The sequence below is a fragment of the Phyllostomus hastatus genome, unplaced genomic scaffold (assembly GCF_019186645.2).
Source record: "Phyllostomus hastatus isolate PE091 unplaced genomic scaffold, TTU_PhHast_1.1 phas_scaffold_21, whole genome shotgun sequence".
In the NCBI taxonomy this organism is placed as follows: Eukaryota; Metazoa; Chordata; class Mammalia; order Chiroptera; family Phyllostomidae; genus Phyllostomus; species Phyllostomus hastatus.
The window spans coordinates 31,103,482-31,126,909 of record NW_025334017.1 but is presented as its reverse complement, the minus strand read 5'-3'; the positions used below and the strand labels follow the sequence as shown (position 1 = coordinate 31,126,909).

At 35.5% G+C, this 23,428-nt stretch overlaps 1 protein-coding gene across 3 annotated transcripts in view; it reads left to right on the top strand.

Moving 5' to 3' along the window:
- Positions 1 to 23,428, top strand: part of CSMD3 (CUB and Sushi multiple domains 3) — an 891,194-nt gene that overhangs the window by 433,255 nt on the left and 434,511 nt on the right. For all 3 annotated transcript variants that reach the window (XM_045861257.1, XM_045861256.1, XM_045861255.1), the window contains one exon: positions 20,000 to 20,103. In XM_045861257.1, coding sequence (XP_045717213.1) covers positions 20,000 to 20,103 — 104 coding nt within the window. The remainder of the gene's footprint in view (positions 1 to 19,999; positions 20,104 to 23,428) is intronic.

The following is a 23,428-nucleotide window of genomic DNA, read 5'->3' as shown; positions in this document are numbered from 1 at the left end:
CAATCTCCTGCAAAACACTTTATTTATTTGTTTGTTTATTTATTTACTTACTTACTTATAAAATGACTTAGCAACATGATCATACTCAGCTACAAGAGAGATGGAAAATACAGTCTTTATTTGGGGTAACTTGACACCAGATAGAAATCCTACTACTATAGAAGAAGGGGTAATAGGATGTTTGGGAAAGGTTTTATAAACCCTATTACACAGAATTAGTCCAAATTGTTGGGTAAATGAGGACTATTCCTGTTTAAGACTGTCTAGTAAGAGGACAGATATTAGGAAAATAACTATTAGTTTATTAATATTATATTATTGAACATGAATATGAATGCATTAAAATGGACATGATTGAGTACCTATGTCAGGAGCTATTCTAAGTTCTTTTTATGTATCATCTCACTGAATCCTCTCATTAATTAGATGACGTAGTTGCTATCACTGGGTTCATTTTATACATGCAGAAACAAGTTCAGAGAACTTAAATAACCTGTCTCAATCTTATGGGTAAGTGGCCACACTACACAATGTGAAAGTTATGAGGGCTGGGTGGCATTATGATGGTGAGGGTGCTATTGCTGCTGTAACACATTACCATAAACTTTGCTTGAAACAACCCATGTATTATCTTACAGTTCTGTGGGTCACAGGTTCAGCACAGGTCTCACTGCAATAACATTGAAGTCTCGGGAGGCTGCATTCCTTTCTGGAACTCTAGGGAAGAATATTTCCTATTATTCATTCTGTCGGCAGAATGTAATTTTTGTGGTTGTAGGACTGAGGCCCTGTGTTTTCTGTTTTGTTGTTGTTGTTGTTTTTGTTGTTGGCTCTCCACTGAAGGTCATTCCAGCCATCCTTCTCCATCTTCAAATCCAGGCCTAGTTCTCTTTCTGTCACATTTCTTTGGACCGATCATCTGCCTTTCTCTTCTACTTTTGAGGACTGTGTGATTAGTTTGGGCCCAACTGGGCAATGGGTGACAAATTGTTCACCTCGAAGTCTTTAACCTCATCTGCAAGTCACTTTCAACATATGCACAGGCTCCCCGGATTAAGGAATGGTCATCTTTGGGAGGCTGCTATTCTGTTTACAGCAGGTGGGAAAGAGAAGTCAAGGGGATTGCAGAACAGAGGCCTTTTAAGGGATGGTGTCTTCAAATGGGAAACGCTGCCAAGCAAAGGAGACCCGGAACAAATTACTAGCTAAGATATAAAAGGGAAAGTTTCAAATCTTGACTTTGTCCCACTCTGTCTCTTTTTCTTCCCAGATGCATGCCTTTGTCAGTAGACAGATTTAAACATTGTTTAATTATTCCAAAATCCCATGCCCTTTTCATTTCATGCCTTCACTCTCTATCCCTAGCACTGAAGGATTGTATTTCTACTTAAGGAAGGAGGGAGTATTGATGGAAAGCATTTATGTCCAGAGTAGGTCCTCAACATTTCCTGGTTACAACTTGGGCTGATCAGCAAACACCCCCTCAGTGGTTCAAGAAATGGGAAGTTGTAAGCACATTAAATGAATTTGCATTAATACAGGCAAAGGTAATGGAACCATTGATATGTTTCTTCATTGTTAATATAGCGAAGTGCAGTGGTTATCCTGTTAAACCTATTGGAGATTTTGTATTTTGTTTAGGCAGATGACACCTTTCCAGCTTTGCAAACTGCATATTTGCCTGCCCATCACAAAGTCTTTAATAGTGAAAAACACAGGCAAAAAGAGAGAAAGCAGTAAAACAGGTAAAGAAGAATCGTTTGTGTAAAACAGATATCAAAATATCTCCAAACTAGTCCTGGCTGGCGTAGCTCAGTGAATTGAGTGTGGGCTGCGAACCAAAGCATCGCATGTTCAATTCCCAGCCAGGGCACATGCCTGGGTTGCAGGCCACGGCCCCCAGCAACCGCACATTGATGTTTCTCTCTCTCTTTCTCCCTCCCTTCCCTCTCTAAAAATAAATAAATAAATGTTTTAAAAAATTGTTGTTTAAAAAAAATCTCCAAACTAAACCATATACTTAACTTGTCACATCTATTAATTAAAAAGATCAGCCCTGTTAATCATCATTAATTTCAAATAAGAGTTAGAGAAGGGGAAAGTTCTTCCACAGGAAAGAGAATGGAAGAGGTAGTTATGGCTTAGAGTTTAGAAAAGTGTCTATCACACGATAAATATTTAAGAAATATTGGGTGTTGATTATTTGTTGTTGATAGCTTGTAAAATATCTGTATAAGCAATTGCTGTATGCAGTTTCATATTATTAAAATCACCTAAATGCAATAATATAATGAATTATAAAACATTTATATTCTGTTTAGTAAAACAGTTCTCAAATATTTATAACTTGTGTGCAAGACACTGCACTGGCTGTAAAAGGACATTGAATTTATTCATGACTTATGTATGATTATTTCATAACTTATTAAATAGCTTCTAGTATTATATCATTTTCAGATATCTTTTATTTCTATAATTATAACTTTTTATAACTTGTTTTTCTTTTTGTTTATGATTATCATTTTCTAAATGCTGGCACAGAGAAGTACAAAAAGAGAACAAAATCTCTCTTTTTTTCAAAGAATATATATTTTAGAAGTATTATATTTCTCTTATTCTTAAAATAACACTTTAACACTCATCATATGCATATTAGTTAATTCCATAATTGCATGATCAGTATCCTTGATTGCAATTTCAACAAAGTTAGATGTAGCTTCATTTTACATTTTAAAAACTGAAGCAACATAGTTTTTTATAACATGAGAAATTAATACTCTCAATAATAACCATTGACTTTCAACATTTTACTTTCTCCTGAAGATAAGTCACCACCTATCCATTATACAGCTTAAAATAATATACATAGTATATATTGTATATAATATATACAATATTATATATATTATACACATTGTATAATATATGCAATATATATTATACATTATGCAATATTATATAGTGTATATTGCATAATATATACAATATATACTATATATCACATAGTATATATGAGTTATATATTTATATTTAATATATACAATATGTATATATTATGTATATCGATATTCTATTCCCTTTCTATATTCTGTATCCTTAGTGCTAACAGTTACTCATTTATAATCTAAAATATAAAAGTTACCTATGAGTATGCAGGTATACGTATTTCACAATGGTATGATGAGTCACAGATCACCAAAAATTTTATTTACCTGGGCTTTTGTTTTCTCAATAATAAAACAAAGATAACAATGCATTTCTCAGAGGGGTTTAGAAAGGATTATATGAGTTAATACACAATACACTTAGAGCAGAATTTGGATTATAGTACCTGTTCAAAAATGTTAATAGTACTACTACTACTATTAATGATAATAATGCTGCTACTACTACTGCAACTAGTACCACCACCACCCTGTTCCCAGAGCATGCCGAAGTACCAGCGTTTGAGCTTTCCTTTCTCCTGTGTGGATAACAAGTGCTCTTGCACATTTGAGAACTTGTTATATCCTTGTGGAGACTCTCTGCTGAAATTAGTCATCAGAGCCATCAGCACATCCTTCTAAGAAGTCAGAATAGCTTCCATTAAGAGCCTGAAAAAGGAATTGGAGAGTGCTGTGAGCTTTTGCTTCCTTTCCCTGAGATACTTTACCGCTCAGTAGAAGGTTATCTTAATGGCAGCCTTGGAGTTAGTGAGAACCACAGTCACCATTCTGGGACCTTGTTTTTGGCTCCAGCTGCCCAGCACCTCAACAAGAGCTGCAGCTAGGTAGTAAGGAAAGATAAGTGCAATATTGTACCTGTGTATCCAGCATTTGCCTGTCAGCTCTTTGGTCTTCTGGAATAGCTCACCAATGTGGAAGAGAGTCACATAGATGATTTTATTATCTTCATACAACCAGAGTCACATAGGGTATCTATCATAAAAGTGTGCAATCTGCCTAATCCCTTTGCTCAGAATTACTTATCTTCCTTTAGTTTCAGACTCTTCCTGAATGAGCAGCATAACCACTCACATTGTGTGATACCAGGGGGAAGGAGAGAAGGGAGGGAGAAAAGGAAGTACAATTACTGCATATACATGTGTTTGCAAACTGTGTACATTCATTGGACATGCAGTAATTGTACCCCTTCTCTATTAGGACCACCTCTGCATAAACTTTCAGTCTGTTTGAACCCTAGAATGACAGAGCAACTATATAAAACTTCATATACCTTGGACTAGCCAGAGGAACACTGATGTAGTAAATCCTAAGATTTTCCTAGGAAATGTTGCATTTCTACTGAATAGGAAGCTGAATCTATAATAGATTAACAATTAGAAAGAAAATTTTTCTATCTTCGGGAAGTTCCTAATGAGTGATTTAAAAAGAAAAGAAAATAACAGTCACAACTTGAAGAAAACACTGGGTAGAATAAACAGGAGTCTGCTTAGAATTGTTACTTTTAAAATATTTTTTTCAATGATAGTTGAAATATAATTACATTAGATTCATGTGTACAACACAGTGAGTAGTCATTTACATAACTTGCAAAGTGATCCCCTGATCAGTGGAGTGCCCTTCTGACCCCATGCATAGTTATTGCAATATTACTGACTATATTCCCTATGCTGGACTTTACATCCCTGTGACTGTTTCTGTGACTGCCAATTTACACATCTGACTCCCTTCCCGTTTTCGTCCATCCCCTCAACTCTCCTCCAGTGGGTCAGCCATCAAATGTGCTCTGTATCTCTAAGTTTCTGTTTTGTTGCTTCCTTTTTGTTTTATAAATTCCATTTACAAGTGAAATCATATAACACTGCTCTTTCTCTGTCTTATTTCGCTTAGATTAATACCCTCTAGGTTCATCCATGTTGTCACAAATGACAAGATTTTCTTAATTATTATGGCAGAGTAATATTCCATTATGTATATATATATATATATATGTGTGTGTGTGTGTGTGTGTGTGTGTGTGTGTGTGTGTATACAGGCCAATTTCACTTAGCACAATATTCTCCAGTTCCATCCATGCTGTTGCAAAAGGTAGAAGTTCCTTATTTCTTTCTGCTGCATAGTATTCCACTGTGTAAATGTACCATTGTTCCTTGATTCACTCATCCACTGATGGTCACTTAGACTGTGTCCAGCACTTGGCTCTTATAAATAGCACTACTTTGAACATGGTACTGAATAAGTTGTTTTGAATTGGTGTTTTGGGATTCTTAAGGTATAGTCCCAGCAATGGAATTGCAGAGACAAAGGGCAGTTCCATTTTTTTTTTTTTTACAGAATTTCATACTGTTTAATTTTTTGAGGAAATTCCACACTGGCTGCACCAGTCTATATTTCCCCGAAACAGTGCCTAAGGGTCCCTTTTCTCCACAACCTCACAAGCATTTAATGTTTGTTGATTTATTGATGATACCTATTCTGGCAGGTGTGAGGTGGTATATCATTGTGGTTTTAACTTGCATCTCTCTGATGGCTAGTGATATTGAGCATCTTTTCATATGTCTATGGGCCATCTGTATGTCCTCCTTGGAGAAGTATCTATTCAGGTCCTTTGCCTGTTTTTAATTGGATTGTTTTGTCTTCCTGGTGTTGAGTCAAATGAATTCTTTATATATTTTGGAGAATAAACCCTTATCTGATTTATAATTGGCAAATATGTTCTCCCATACACTCACCTCCTTTTCATTTTATTGATGGTTACTTTAGCCATGCAGAAGCTTTTTAATTTGATGTAGTCCCATTTGTTTATTGGTTCCTTTCTTTCCTTGCCCTAAGATATGTATCAGCAAAAGCATTGCTATGTGGAGTATCAGAAATTTTACTGCCTGTGTTTTCTACTAGGACTTCTTTGGTATTACAACTTATATTGAAGTATTTTATCCATTTTGAGTTTATTCCAATGTGTGTTGTAAGTAGGTGGTGTACTTTCATCTTTTTTCATCTTTTTTTTTTGCATGTACAAGTTCAGTTTCCCCAACACCATTTATTGAAGAGACTGTTTTTTACTACATTGTATGCTCATGTCCCCATAGTCAAATATTAATTGACCATAGAGATGTGGGTTTATTTCTGGACTCTCTATTCTTTTTCATTGATCTGTGTGTCTGTTCTTATGCCAGTACCAGGCTGTTTTGATTATAGTGGCCATACCACCCTGAATGCACCCGATCTTATCTGATTATAGTGGCCTTGTAAGTATAGTTTGATATCAGATATTGGGATTCCTCCAACTTTATTCTTCTTTCTCAAGATTGCTGGGGCTATTTGGGGTTTTTTATGGTTCTATATAATTTTTTGGAGTATTTGTTCTGTATCAGTGACATATGGCATTGGTATTTTAATAGGGATTATTTGAATCTATAGATTGATTTGGGTAGTATGTCTATTTTAGTGATGTTAATTCTTTCAATCCATGAACATGGTATATGCTTCCATTTATTTGTTTGTATCTTCTTCAGTTTCTTTCTTCAGCATTTTGTATATTTCTGAGAGCAGGTGTTTACCTCCTTGGTTAACTTCACTGCTAGGTACTTTGTTTTTCTTGTTGCTATAGTAAATAGGATTGTTCCCTAGTTTCTCTGTTTGATACTTGAGTGTTGATGCACCTTCCAGCTGGGTGGTGTCATGGGAGGGCTTAACAAAGGGAGAGTGGTGCCTACCAGCACTTTTGTCTATGAGAAAGTTGCCCTTCCAGTCCCCATCCTGAAGCCAGACAATTCAGTTCCTCACTGTGGTTGTCTGGGGCTTATCAAGCTGCTGCCCTAGTGTTGGAGTTCAGAGCCAGTGAGTCTGTAGTATTGTAGAATTATGCTTCATAAGGAATAAATTCTAAATACGTGTTTATAGAATGAGTTAAATAAATTGAGAGTTTTTACTTAGAGGACTTACTTTACCTGAATTATGTTTCATCATAACATCCCAAACTGAAGATAGAGGTTATTAATTGAAGAACAGTTTATAAAATAGGAAACCATAGTGTAACTACCTCTCCCCACTTTTAACTCAGCCACTCACTCAAAAGAATATTTATTCATGGTCTAAAGATATTTCTACCTGTATAGCTATGACAAGCAGTAGATTCAGAGGCAAATGAATCTTCTTGTATCCCAACTTCTTGGACTCCTACTTAAATGCTTATTCAGGAAGATATTTTTGGAGGTAAACAAAGTCTTCCATAGATACTAAGTTATAAAGATCCATTAAGTAATGGCTATACTTGAAGAAATTACATAAACAAAAATAAACAGCAAAAACTGTGAATTGAGAAGCTAATATCTTTCATCCTTCTGCTTTGTAGTTATAAGAAAAACACTAAATATAAATTGATGATAGAAATTAGAACCCACTGAATGATTCATTGTATGTAAAAGTGTGTGGTATCTGATTGTCACTATTATAGCTGTGTGTTCAGTCATTTTGAGCTAATCTCATTTTTAAGAAAGCTTCAATTAAAGATTCTCCATATATAAAAATAGATATAGGTACATAAATGGAACAATAAATAGATACCATAGGTTAAGCTGACCAATTATTAATGAGACAAAACCAGCACAAGGCTCTTTTTAACAAACTTATTTTCATGAGCCTCATTTTTATTTGTTTTCAAAATATCTTGGATATGTACAACCTAACATATACAAATGTGTAATGAAAATCCTCCTAACACCAATAACATTATCCTCAAGCATTTTCTTCAAAATTTTTAAATTCAACTTGATCAATTATATGCATTATGAAATTTAAATTATATCCTCCAGTAGCTAAGCATCAATTAATGACAGAAAAGAACCTACAGTTTTGTACTATTGTGTTATAGATTTAATATTTGATACATTTTTTAAAGAAATTTTCTAGCTTCTTCCCTTCAGTGAAGCATTTGTAATGCCATATTTAATCTGTCATTGTTACATACCAGTAGTTCCCTTCAGGGGAAGACCTGTGTGCAGACACAAAAGGCATAAAAAAATAAAGCAAAGCTGAAAACTTTCATTATTCCATCGATATCTTTCTGTGTCTCCAGACTCTCTCCTCGCCTGTCTCTAAAATACGATCCCTTGTAAGAACCGAAACTATTAACCTGATGCTGGAAGCAAAGTGGATGAACCTAAAAAATTGCCTAGGTTGGCATTTCTCATCTATGAGTGGTCTAGTTCAGAGTCTTGCAATAGGTCTTCTGTAATAAAATGTCCATGTGTACTACCATGGTGTATAATTCTTCCAAGAATTTGAGATTCATTCTTTCTTTAAAGTGAGATTACTTTCAAATGAGTGAACATTGGATTGGCATGTGCCCTTTTTAAATTTTGATATCTTACAATATTTATCTATTCCAAAAATTTCATGTAAATTTAACTTTGTATATATCTTTTTACAAACATAAGCAAATTAATATTATTACTAAGTTAACAGTTACTAAACACTAGTTTTTCATATGCATATGAAATGCATACCATGTACAATATTCATTACAAAAGCAGGCACATTTTACAATTATTCTGAAACGTGTGTCTTTTTTTAATGAATGTACTGCATATTCTATTCTGTCTTAATTAGACTTTATACTTAATACAATTTGGTAAAATAGTCCTGCAAGCCACAGTTTGTTTTTCTTTTAAGTGGACTTTTCAATTGTGCTTTTATATGTATAGAGAATGAAAACAAGAAAAAAATTATTATAGTTATTTTTACTTATGGTAGAGGCATTGTGATCAAGTCCACTCTTCTTCATCCTTACTTCTGCAGCCAAAATTTAAGGTCTTGACCTTCACCCTGACCTGCTTCCTTTCAAATCCAGATTGTTCCTGCTGCCCAAGTAAGCAAGTGAAAGGCAAAATTCAACACAGTCAGCCCTTTGCTTAGAACTGGTTGTTAGCTGCTCTTCATTTACAATATAAAGCTTCAAGTTCTTAATGTGACTGGGCCCCTATCTCCCCCTTTAGTGTTCCTCCTCATCATTTCTTGTTTCACAGCTAATAATACAGAAACAAAAAGAACATTTCTTTTCACTGTGCCTTTTTTTTGTTGTTCTTTCTCTACAATGTTTTTCCCAGTTCCCAGCAGCACCTTCCAGTGAGCTGCCTGGGGATGTTATCCTGGAGGAAATAATTCTTCTTTACTCTCCAACTGGGTTAGGTGGCTCTCATCTCTGTTTCCAAGTAACCCAGTGTGTCCATGTCCCAAAGCACTTAATACAGAATGCTGTATTAATCTTATTTATCTCCTTTCTCACCATTGTCTTATGAGCATCAAGGTCTCTGGAAAATATGTGAAAATGGAAGTGTTTTAATTAGATGTTAAGTTGATTAGGTGACATGGTATTGCATAGCTAAAATTTAATTAAACTTTGTATATTTTTATACTTATGCATATAGTGTGCATAGTATATTTCCTCATCTGGTAGCAAAAATACTTGTTAATATTGGAGTGAATTGTTGACATTCTAAAATGAACATAATGGGGGAAAACTACTGTTGGAAGAGAGAAATTTCTGGCAGCATAGATTTTGAGGAAGGAACCCTTCTCTTTTGAATTATAGAAAACTCTGAATCATAGAGCCATTGCCAAAAAAAGAAAAAAAGAACTGAGTCCTCAAGATTTATTGTGAAAAGAACATCTATTTTCTAATGATTAATTTATCACAGCTTATAATAATTATCATTTATTGAAGATCTACTATATAGCAAGCACAGCTTCAATCTTAGGAAGTCTGAAGTATAAATACTCTTCTATAGATATGAGAGACTACCCTCAAATAACAGAACATGCTCTGGCAGTGATGGGCCGTAACACCCTAGGCTTTGCTCATGTCCTTAACTATATCCTCATGTCTCACTAATACGGATAGCATGGTATTGATATTAAAACATCACTAATTTATTTAGTTAAACATCATCAAAGGTTTATTTGAATTCTGTACTGACTCTGTGGGTACAAATGCCTAATACTACGGTCAGATGTTAGAGAAATATTGAGAAATTTCATTAACTTTCAGATATGTTTTGAAGCAAAATAATAATAGTAATAATAATACAGACTTTTCCATGGATGATAAAATAGCTTATACCAATTCATCCCTCCTGTATTTTTCCCCAAGGAATTGACATACTTTTATTAGCTATTAGATTTCAGAATTTAACCTCCCTTGCCAACACTATGTAACACAAATGGCATATGCCCAGCCTTAAAGGACCTAGTGATTACAGGTGTATCAGATATTTGGCAGACAAAAAGTGTTTCTTAATTGCCATCCTTACTATGAATATGCAGAATAGTGTGATGTTTAAGTGCAAGGACTGTGGCATCAGGCAAATTTGAAATAGATTTTAGCCTCATCAGTGTTAAGCGAATAAATGTGGGTAAATTTTGGGGGCAAGGTACTTCTTTAAAATGAGAATTAATTGTACCTATTTGTCCACTAGAACGTTTTCGAGTGTGGGAAACCATAAATCAAGTACCTTAAATCACAGAGAATGCATTATTTAGCACAGCACACTGCCCGGAGGTGTACATGTTGAGGTGCACAGGAAAAACATCTGACTCTCGGCTCTGGGCATCTCCACACATTGGCTTTGACCTCAAGCCACATATTAAGAAACGGCTGCAATAGCACCAGTCAATACAGTCGGATACAGTCACTTCCAAAACAGACAGTTTCTTTGTCTTTTTCTTTATTTTTAAAATTAAATTTAAAGTGGGTAACAATGGTTGATATCATTATGTAAATTTCAGGTGTACGGCTTCATAAGATAACATCTATGTAATTTTATTGTGTGTCCACCACTCAGAGCCTAGCCTCTTTCATCGCTGCTTATTTGACCCACTTTATCTTCTTCATTCTCCACCCCCACCCCCACCTTCAACCTGCTTCCCTTCTGGTAATCACAATTTTTGTTGTCTGTGTCTATGACTTTGGGTTCTTTTGTTTGTTTGTTTTGCTTTTTCACTTATTGTTTTATATGTTATATCCAGCATATGAGTAAAGTCATACATTTCCTGTCCTCTTGCATCTGACTTTTTCCACTCAGCATTTAATTTGGGCACCAAGAAATCCTTTCTCCCCAGAGCTTCCCAGTGGATTGCTTCTCACTTTCCACTGATTGGAATTAGGTCACACAGTGATATCTAATCTCATGCCTGACAAATTGAAATGATACTGCTAAAATTAGCATAGGCTGATGAGGACCCATTCCATGGAACTCCATGTGGGGTCAGCAACCCACAAAGCATGAGGATGAACAGAGTAAGGCACATAGCTGAACAAATTAATGTTCTGTCAGGAAGAAAAAGGCCTGGGATGAACACAGAAGAGGCCCTTTGGGAAGGCAATCAATTGCTTCCGCTGTAATTCTCTCCTTTGATTATCAGGTTTCTATATAGCTGCATATTTTTTTTCACCTGCATTAACTTTGTAAAAGGCCTACATGGAACATACTTTCTATCTGCATTAGTGGAAAAACCCCAAATCTCAGCCAGGTACTGCCTACAAGTCTGGAATCTCCAAGTGTTGCACTGGCTTCTCCATTATTTCTGAAGTAGTTCTTCACTGTCCAGAGACTATGGCCAAAAGACAGGTTATCATCACATCCCATATAATAAAATGATAGAAAACAGTTGTGATAACCATCATACAAATGCCCATTCAGAAGAGAGTATTGCAATTACACTGGTGTATAGAATATTTTAGCCTGCTAGACAAGATTGGTGAAGAAAGACTACCTTCTCTGGAAGTGGAATGAAGTCTTTGATTAGCCTGGAATGTAACAGAACTAATTTCATCTTTCTAGAATCTTACTTTGTTATAGTGTGACATGGCCTCTGGTTCTGATTCAGGGGAGGATCTGTTTTTCCTATTGGATAATGCTTCTCTAAGATTTTAGTATTATAGTGTCGCAGGTTTGATTCCCAGTCAGGGTACGTGCCTGAGTTGCAGGCCATGACCCCCAGCAACCACACATTGATGTTTCTCTCTCTCTCTCTATCTCCCTCCCTTCCCTCTCTAAAAATAAATAAATAAAATCTTAAAAAAAAAAAGAATTCTATATGTAAAAAAAGATGTTAGTATTATGACAACTATTGCACCTAAAACTGGATGTTTCTGCTGCTTCTGTCACCCTCTGCCAGAATACATAATTGCTGAAGCTTAGGTTGCATGTCTATACTCTAGATGCAATTAGTGATCGGGTATTTTGCATCTGCTCATACTGGGAAGTATGCTCCTGTTTTCTCAAATACAAGATGGATATCCAGGTGCTAAGTGGCTAAACTAATGAACACATATACACTGCATGTACTATGATGGTTAAAATAAAGCAATGCATGTAATAATGAGTCCAATAACTTACATATCATAAATATTTTCCAATTTTAAAATTTCATGGGTAACAGATGTAAAGTTTATAATCAAGTGTGAATTACACATGACTTCATACAAATATAATGATGGAGAAATCATGGCTTTAAATCCCCTGTAAATGTCCTGACCAGTGTGGCTTAGTTGGTTGGGTGTTGGCCCACAAAGCAAAAGGTCATTGGTTCGATTCCTGGTCAGGGCAAATGCCTGGGTTGAGGTTTGTCCCCATTCAGGGCACATATGAGAGGCCACTGATAGATGTTTCTCTCTCTCATTGAAGTTTCTCTCCTTTCTTTCTCCCTCCATTCCCCTCTCTCTAAAAATAAATAACTAAAATTTCATAAAAAATCCTCTGTGGATAATGCAGAGATTAGAATTATGAGACCTAAGTTTTATACAACTTCTATCAAAATACCTTAAAAAATCCATCTATTGGGCCTAGTGGGATAGTGATCTATGAAGCATTTAATGTTTAATGCTGTTTACAGATGTCACACCTCTGTAAAGCCAATGTTAAAATGCATGGGGTTATTCTTAATGGACTACCTTAGTAGCTTCAAAGTTTTAAATAACCCTCAATAAACAGCACTGTACAAGCACTTGCTTAGAATTGCCACTCTGAAAATGAAAGCCAAAAGAGCAGCTTAATTTCTTACAAAGAAATCAAAACAATTATAAGCTTTTTTATATTTTAGGGGCATATTTTATTATCACCGTTTTTTATTTAAGCAGTTCTATGAGCTAAATGCAGTTTTCTTTTTTCAGCAAGTGATTAGGAACAAATAAAAGAGACAAAATATGTGACATTTTTCTCTACTAATAAACATCATATTCTTCCTCTTTCCCTACTAAATATTTCAGCCCTACCACCAAATTAACATGTACAGAAAGCATTCATATTACATTGATGATCATTTGTTCATTTTTTAAACTTTGAATTTTATTTCCACATTATACAAAGGTCAAAAAATGGAAAATGACTATTCGTCAACTCCATATTACAAGAATATCCATAAAAAGAAAATTTCACATCATATTCCTGATTTTACTTATTATATTCTTACACAAATTTTTCTTTTTTAATATTTCCAAATTACCTTTATATAGTCTACTAAATTATTTTTCTCGTTTGGGAGTGACTCAATGTGCTATTTTTGAGTTTTATGATAATTATTGTCCATTTGAGGCAAAGACGATTTTTAAATGTTTTTAACTCATAGATTTTACTTTTAAAGTACTATTTGAGTAGTGATGTTTAAAATAAGCCTCAGTGAATCAAGTTAAAATTAATGTGTTCTACAAATTCAGACTATCTTAGCTTCTCAGTGATTGGGTGTCACTGAAACTGTTCAAGAATTGTAAGTGCCTAAAATTTTAGTGACAGCTCAGTGGTTAAGTGCTTATCGGAAAGTATGTGGATAAGTTAGTAATTAATCCATCACTTAATTTAAAATGAAGAGTTCTCATTGTGGCATATATGCATGCATGAATCTCACTTACAATTCAGGCAAAATAAAATCTACCATTAAATGGGTGTCCAAATTCTTTAGGACTTGATTATACAATAATGACTATGAAGGGTTTTGCATGAATTAGCAATCAATCAGTCGTTTATTAGACACATATTTTGTATCTAGCAGTCTATTAGGCTTGTTAAGGCACATAAAAGGAGACGTTCCTTAATTTTCAACACAATGCACTCATGTATCTATTTTGAAATGGTACGAGGTAAAGTAGATCATGAAATTTCTTCCTTTGATAGGATGACAGATGAAGTATTCAGAATACACTGAATTTTCTTTTAAATTTTCAGAGCATTGCTGGTTCACAAAAAAGCAAAGGAAATCCACAAGACTGTGCAAAAGGTCATTGGTTCGATTCCTGGTCAGGGCACATGCTACAGACAGCAGTTACAGTTGTACAACATTGTAAATGTCATTAATCTCACTGAACTGCACACTAAAAATTGTTATAATTATAAGCATTCTTTTACATATATTTACCACAATAAAAGTGGTAAATAAATATTGAGGACATACATTTAATAATATTAGAAATAGAAACAGGATAAAAGTGCAGACCCAACATAGACTAAAGAGGGAATAACTATACGACAGTGAGTTTGGAAACTTCTTCAGGATTGAAATCATTCTAGGAAAATTTGACCTTAAATGAAGAGGTGTAAATACCGTCAATGCAATTAAACTAAAATAACATCTACCCAACTGCCTTCTAGCTAGGTAGTGTCACCTAGGGAAGAGCTTGGTCAAGATATATGTGACCTGCTCAAATAGACATTTTAAGAACTATAGGTGCTTTTACTATCTGGCAAAAGTAACCACGTGCTGGTACAGAGCTTTTCAAAGTCAGATGACACCAGACAAAAGACAGCAGGGGCTTGTGGGAAATCTCATCTGTTAAAAATTAGTGTAAACCATGCATTAATTTGCCTTTTGTTTTCATGTTAGATATTAACATAAAGTTTACATTCTGGAAAGATGTTCCATATTTACCCACTGCTTTCGAGTACTCCCAGGCTTTAAAGATGCCAAGAATTAAGGAGTTAAGTTAGATGCACCACAGTTTCAATGATTTTATTTTTCTTAGAGATTTATTGTGAGCGGCGCAAAGGCATAGACAAATAACCAGGGAATTCTCTACAACAGAGAAGAAGATTTTTTTAAGATTTTATTATTTTTTATTAGAGAGGGAAGGGAGGGAGATAGAGAGAGAGAAACATCAATGTGCGGTTGGTAGGGGTCATGGCCTGCAACTCAGGCATGTACCCTGACTGGGAATCATATCTGCGACACTTTGGTTCACAGCCTGTGCTCAATCCACTGAGCTATGCCAGCCAGTCAGAGAAGCAGATCTTACTCCTCAGTAACCTTTTGTATGGTTTCCATGGTTAACAATTAATCAGTTCTGTCTTGCCTGAGGTTTACCCCCGTGACACTATACTGCAGAATTAAGAGTCTTAAAATGAGCTATTTTGCCAATATAAGTATTGCTATAGTTCATTTTAGCGAAGTTCTTTAACTGTCCAATTGTCCTTAAATATTACCTTCTTACCAAAAACACAAGGTAGGAAAGGATCTCTTAAATGTAATAGAAATAAGATACAAAGGGCAGGATTGACTGCATTTCAATTATCATTGAGTAAACATATATATGGAGTCACTTGTACATTTGAATTATAGTATATGCTGTCCTCTATTCAATTCCAAACCAGGTGTTAACAGTCTGAGATGTGAAAACTTTCTTCCCAAAATCAGGATGAAACAGTTCAGATCAATTATTGTAAGGGATATGTTTCAATGTAGAATGCAAGTGTGACAGATTCTCTGAATTTTAACTGTAATCACTAAATTTTGGAAGCTGCTTTTTTTAATATGGGGTGGGAGAGAATATATAGTCATTGGAAGAAAATTCTGCTATAAAATACATTGCTTCTACTTTGCTTGAAAAATAAAAAGAAAATTTAACTTAAATTGACTTAAGAAAAAATAAGTATATAAAACAAAAGGACTACACCTATTACATAAACATGCAATAAAATGTCAACTACTGTTCCCCAAAAGGAGGCTAAGATGTTTTTACAGAATAGCTTTATTTAACTTCCAAAAAAATAGAGTATTCTCAAAGTTATGGAGGCTTTTCATGATAGAAAAGAAAGTGTACACTTGTCAACTTATTTTATGATATTAAATTTTAATACTAAGGCAGCAAGGAAAACCAGAGAAGCAAACCTCCTCAGTCTCATAAACTATTATCTAACTTAACAATATTCTTAGTGGTGAACCTTTAGAAGCATTCCCTTTTAAATGTGATACACTTTAATGAGGTAAACTATCACCTATTCCATAAAATGTATACAGGAGGTCCAAGGAAGTTTAGATAAAAGGAATACAGAATAAAGCTTAAAAGCTACAATTTATGTTATTTACAAAAGACAGGCTTATTGTATAGGAAAATACAGATACTTTATAAAGATTTTTAAGTAATAGAGAAGCTGAAGTCAACATATCAATTTGACTAATTATATCAATATGCAAAAATAAATTTTATTTCTATATGCCAACAGTTGACAGTATAAAGTATATACTATTTATAATAACAATGAAAAAAATCAGTGTATGTATAAAAAATAAGAGTTAAGCCAATTAGTGTTGGTTTAGGGATGGAAAACCTGATCCGGAGAGTAGAGTCTAGAGCCCCCAGAACCAACTCCCTGATACATAGAATTTTGATGTATGTCAGAGCTTGCCATGCAGATCACTGGGGAAAGGGATACTGTTTATCTAATGAAAGTACTGAGACAATGTCTTGTTCATATTGGAATTAAAGAAAAAATGAAAGTGGTGCTGTGCCAGTTTTCATTGTTGTATAATAAATCACCCCAAATCAGCAGCATGAAACAGAATAAATTTACTTCACAGTTTCCATGGGAGAAGGGTTTAGGCACAAGTCCGCTGAATCCTCTTATTAGAGAGAGTCTCACTACACTAAAATCAAGGTATTGGCCAGGGCTGTGATCTCATTGGAGACAGTGAGACCCAGCTCCCTGGTTCTTAGAACAATTTGGTTACTGAGGTTGTATGACTGAGGTTCTCAGTTTCTAATGGCCACCCACTGTTCCTTGCTACCTGGACCCCTTCACAGTGCCACAGTGCGTCTTTCAAGGGCAAACTAATTCATTTCGTCTCTCAGCTCCAGACCTTCTTTAAAGAACTTCCCCGAACTGGGTCAGGCCCACCCCAGACAATCTCCCTTCTGATGAACTTAAGTCAACTAAATAAAAACCTGAAATACATCTGTAAATCTATAATATCCTTTATATTATCTGTATAATATGACTCATTATGGGATTGATACCCCACGATATTAATAAGTTTTGCCTACATTCCAGGGGAAGTAATTATACAAGCCTTCTCCATGGTCACGGGTGATCTTGGGGGTCATCTAAGAATTCTGCTCACCATGCATACCTACCTTATACTTTATATAAAAAAAGTCAATTCTTAAAGAGTAAGATTTAAAGAAAATGTCTTTATGACTTTGGACCATAGGCCAGTGCAGAAGTGCTACTTATAATAAATTATCAAGTCCAACTTCAGTAAAATTAATAATTTCTTATCAAAAGACAACACAAAAAGTGAAAAAGCAGACTATAAACTTGAAGATATTGCAACATACATATAACATGTAATGGATTAGTATCCAGACTATATAAAGCTGATCTTCTCAAGAGGCGAGCCAGGCTCAGTTGTGTTTTATGAATGGTGCATTATGAATGAGTTACAGGTAGGACTGGAATATTGATCTTAGCTCTCTGTGGGACAGGGCAGAGTAGGGCGGGGCCTTGGGGGGAGGAACAACTTTCACTGCTCGCCTCATTGTGCCTGTGCTTTCCTATGTGTGCTGTAATGGAAAACGGTGGGGAATCGCTGGTAGAAAGAATTGTTGTAATATAGAGCACGCAGACAGCTGTCCAAGAGAAATTTAGCTGAACTACAAATAGTCGTGTTGCAGAAAAGGAAATGTAAATGGCAAACGCATGAAAAGACATGCAGCTTAATCATTAATGAAGAACATGCAAAGAAGATCACTTATTTGCATACTCTAGATTGGTAGAAATAATGAAATTTTAATATACACATGTTGTAAAAATTTAAATTAGTAAAATAGTTTTGGAAAAACACATGGCACAATATTATGAATTTGAATTTTTGCTTTATTATACCGAAATCATACTCCTAAGTATATAACATAAAGATATACTTGTGTTTGAACCAGAAAATGTTCAATATGGCTCATAACCATGTTGATTACAATAGCAGAAAAAGGGAAGCAACCTAAACCTCTATTGACAGAGAATTATTAATTGAAAATGTTTATATTTAACTCAGGGTAAAACTGGGAAACAAATTTTTTAATTGCAGTCATGAAAATTGTATATTTAAATGTTTTCTATATTCTATATTTAAATTTGACTGAACAATTGCTTTAGTCAATGCTAATGTAAAATCACTTTTAAAAAGAGTCATAATCGACCCTGGCTGGCATAGCTCAGTGGATTGAGTGCGGGCTGCGAACCAAAGTGTCACAGGTTCGATTCCGAGTCAGGGTACATGCCTGGGTTGCAGGCCATGACCCCCAGCAACCGCACACTGATGTTTCTCTCTCTCTCTCTATCTCCCTCCCTTCTCTCTCTAAAAATAAATACATAAAATCTTAAAAAAAAGAGTCATAATCACAAATTTTTGTTATATAGCTCTTAAAAACCATGTTATGAAATATCTCTCTCTTTTTTTAGCACTTATTCCTATGTGACTGTGGGAGCAGCATGGGGAGGGGGCCTGGCAGGGGAGAGCAATGGGGGAAAGTGGGACAACTGTAACTGAACAAAAATTAAATAAATACATACATACATAAATAAAATTTAAACAAATTATGTTACCAAAGATAAAATTAGTTATGATAATTATTAAAGAAATGCCTTTTATTTATTTTCTACTAATTTTGATAACCTAAAGCATTCATTTTCTTTATCTCATGATAAACAATACTTTATTATAAATGCATTTTCGCTTAAGAATTGATTGTATATAGGATAGCATTTATGTAATTGCTTACTGTATTGATTTTTAGTCACATTATTCTTAATATTATGTTTCTAATTTAAGAATTGTAATTTAATTAAGTATGGGTATTTGCATGGGAGCATAAGCAATATGAATGCATGAGTATGTTTTAGTTAATAATAATACTTAATTATTTATCATGGTTTAATGTGTTTTCCCAAGTATTGTGCTTCTTATCTAAGCCAGCTGTTGTGTGGGTTGTCTCTCTGGTGCAGCTCCCAGGGGTTGGGGTCCCAGGTGTGGGGCACCAAACCTTTGCTCCTTCGGGAGGGGCGCCTGTCTGCTGAGGGCCCTCCCTATCGTGTGTTGCCACAGCAGGGGTGGGCTTCTTTATGAGAGAGTATCTCTTCCTTTCTTCCTTTCCTCTGTCTGATATGGTCCTTTACTCTTTGTTGTGGACAACAGCAAATTCATTCTAGACATTCTAGACATTCATCTAGATTTCAGATGACTTCCAGAGGGAGATGATGCATACATAGTTGTAAACTTGGTGTGTCTGTGGGAGGAGGTGAGTTCAGGATCTTCATATGTTGCCGTTTTGGACTCAGGCCCCGATACCTTCAAAACTGGTGACCTAGATTCAAATTTAGCTGTAGCATTTTTAAGCTCTACTATTTAATGGAAATAGCATACTCTGTGTTTCTTCATGTTAGCGTTATAAAAATATATGCAAATGTATGGAAAACCACTCTCCACCTACATGTGCTTTTTATAAAGCTCTCTCAAAGCAGATTTGCATTAATCATACTTCAAATACTTTATGTGAATATTCTATAAACAGAAGCCATGCCACTTCATTGAAAAACTATTACAGAAGATACAATGGAGCAAGTGAAATTTGTCTGATAAATATAATAATTGAACTTGAGCCACAGTCTAACATGATCTGCTGCCATAGAATGAAATGTCTGATGTACAATTTAAATATTTTTCTGTCATTGCTTTCTTTTTGTGTTCATTACACAATGCTATATATTTGAGATGTTTTTTTTTTTGTTCATTGCTAGGTTATCCAGATAAATTTTGAAGAATTTGACTTGGAGATTGGCTATGACACTTTGACAATTGGTGATGGGGGGGAAGTTGGAGACCCGAGGACAGTGCTCCAAGTGTAAGTTTTCAATATTTCGTTCTTGACTTTGCCTATCAGGTCTTTACAAACTTTTATCCTTATTACTTTTTTATTGCTGTCTCATTGCCACCAACAGAATAAGCTTAGTAACCTTAGTTATGATTAACCAACCTATCATATATTAAGCAATCCATCTTCAATGGGACAGAATGTACTTCATCCAAACACAGCTTCTTAGGATGCATTGACAGACAGGAGCCTGTTAGAAATGGAGGCCTGGGGTGAAATTGGAAAGTGGTTGATTGGGCCTTATTTTAGAAAATAGCCTTGCTCTTGGAGAAATTTAAAAAAAAAGAAGTATAAAATTGATCCTAGGGACTCATACTGGTTGTAAAGACTGGTCAGTGCTGCTCACTTGTTGGTGGCCAACTCTCCCTAGCTGTTAAGATCTGAAGTTGAGAGTTTATCAGAAGTTTGAAACTTGAAGTATTCAGCAATGAAACTTGAAATAGTGAACCAGCAATGACCAACAGTCATCTCAGAATTGAGATACTTAGAACAGACCAAATGTAGCTCTTAGTGTGAGCTGAAAGAATGAACTTAGGTTTAGAGAAAGGAAAATATTAGGAACGTATTAATCACTGGGTCCTTGGGTTATCTTCCATTTATCTACCTTGGCTGTTGGCATAAAGAAAAGCTACTGGGAAAGTATATTATTTACTTTTCTATGAGCTTCAAAAGCTTAGGGCATGCTTTCTCTCAGTATTTCTTTCATGAGTCTTGATTTCCAATTCAGGCTTAAGCCAATATTTCTCAAAGTGCATTTTCTTTTGCAAAAAAATTACCTGGGAAACTATTTAAAATGTAGATTTCTGGACTCCTATACCTGATTTATTGAATCAGTATGTCTGGGATTTGGACCCCAAAATCTACATTTTCATAGACTGACCAGGTAATCCTTATGCACATCAGAAGTTTCAGAACTACTTATATAAATATTTAAAAAATCATTTCAACATATACATCTTCTAGGTGTAATGTGCTTATCATGTATGTGTTTCTTACTGTGCAAATTGATTGAAGGTAAGCTTATTTTAGTTTATTCTTTTATTTTATCTTTTTTCATTATATTTGCCAATTTTACAAATTCCATCCTGTAATAAAGCCAAGGATTTGCCTTATGTGTATATTATAGGCCCCAGTATTATTCCCTTTTAGTTATTTTCTTTCAAGGAAAAAAAAATAATAAAACTAAAACAAAACAAAAGACAAACTCTACTCTTCTTAGCTGTCCTTCCTTGTGCATACTTGACCTCAAGGTCAACCTCTTTCTCCCCCCACAACAGGGACATCATTGCCAGCCATGACTTCGTTGTCTGTCTCTGAGCCTACTGCGATTCCATTTTGGGCTTTCTGAGATAGGATGGACGAGAGGGTCAGCATTTTATATGGTCTGCCTGTTTGGCTGTGGTGCTGAAATTGTGTATTATACTTTCCCCACCCCTTAAAAGCCTCAGCATTCTCATCAGAACGATGAGCCTGGTAGACATTGCACTACACTGGGCAGATACCTTCTAGAAATAATCTATAATTCATCCTAGATTCTCTTGTGATTTTATATGCCATAGCTTAGATTTATTATGCTGTCAATGTTGAATTAGAAATTGGCAGCCATAGAGCTAATGTGATCGGTAGATGTACCAGGGTATTAAAGGACTGAAAATTACATACAAAAAAAAAGGTCATTTAATCACCTTTTTTTGATCCACTCAATTGTTGAAGGACACTTAGGTTGTTTTTGTACCTTGGCTGTTGTAAATAATGCTGTAGTGACCATGAAAGTACAGGTATCTCTTTGAGATAATAAGTTTTTAAACATGTACCCAGAAATGGGATTTCTGGACCATATGGCTGTCATAGTTTTAATTCCTGGAGGGACCACCGTGTTGTTTTACAATGGCTATGCCAGTTTACGTGCCTGAGACGGAGCACAGGGTTCCTTTGCCCGCACACCCTCATCCACGTGTATTATTTCTCTTCTTTATGACAGCTATGCTACCATGTGAAGTGATATCGCTTACTTATGTCATCCTACTGGGGAAATTTCAGGGATTGTTTTAAATGTAATTTTTTCAACAATTGCGAGGTTTGGTAGATTTCATGTATCCAAAATGAACATATAGATCACCCTTGAAAACACTGCATTAGAAGAAAGAATGCTAAATGAGTTTCCATAAAAGTCAAAAATTACATATTGGGGTGATACAAAATATATGTTGTAATATAGGCCTACAGTTCTTATTTCTAATGGATACACCCATATGTCTAGAGTGATTATAAAGAAAATCAGATATTGAACCTAATAGAAATTTAATAGATCTTGTTTTTTATTTCATATTGTATTTGAGTGCTTGATGTTGCGCGTGGGTCACCGGCCAGCAGTGACCACGGAATGCTGTGGATGGCTCGACAATAAACACGCGAGAAAAAACACCACATGCACAGAGACAAACTAGTTTCTGTGGGGAAGTAGGGACAAAATGGCCACACCCCCTAGTGGGGAGCGCGCTGATTTACCGTCCATACCTGCTTTTATTAGGCTCATTTTGCATAATAATTCAGGTAAAGTACAGTACTCATTAGGGGAAGTAAGGAAGTATAGAAAACAAAGAACTCTGCCGGTCTATTGAGTTGGGGGTCAAAGAGCTGTAAGACAGGAACAAAATAACTTCCTCCTAAGACCCTTCTCATTCAACTGAGAGCATTCTAAACAAAGGAGGTTTCACAGTAATTTACATGTTCTTTCTTAGGCCTGATCACCCAGGGAAATCCGCACTTCTCAGTACCGAGCTGTACCACCCTGTCATTGTTTTAGGCTTAGGTGGAGCAAGGGAACTAGGTAACCAAGAGATAAGGAGATTTTCTCCCAGACGATGAGAACTCAGGCTATGTCAAAGCCGAGGAGCGAGGGTCCATCACCCCCTTTTGCTGCAGCCCCCCAAGTCCTTCTTTTGGGGGGGGCCTCCCAAAGTGATCGTGCCTGGCTTAGGTCGTTCCCCCCGTGGGGAATCTTACCCGTCTTTGGCTAACCGACCAAGCTTTTTGGGGTTCAGTCATGAATAAAGCAGCAGAAGCAGCATTCCTGCCAGGGAGATAAGCTTTTGTCTCCTTGCTGGCTCACAGTTCCAAGGGCGTTCCCTTAGCCTTAGCTAGGCGGGAGTTTCAGCCTCTGATACCAGTCTGGGCGGTTCCCAACAGCTTGATGGGTATTTCTGAGTTCACTTATTTAGGGCTTTTATGCTTTTATTCTAGTGTTAAAGGACTAACTAGAAAGATTAGGGTGCATTTTGAACACTGAGGTTAC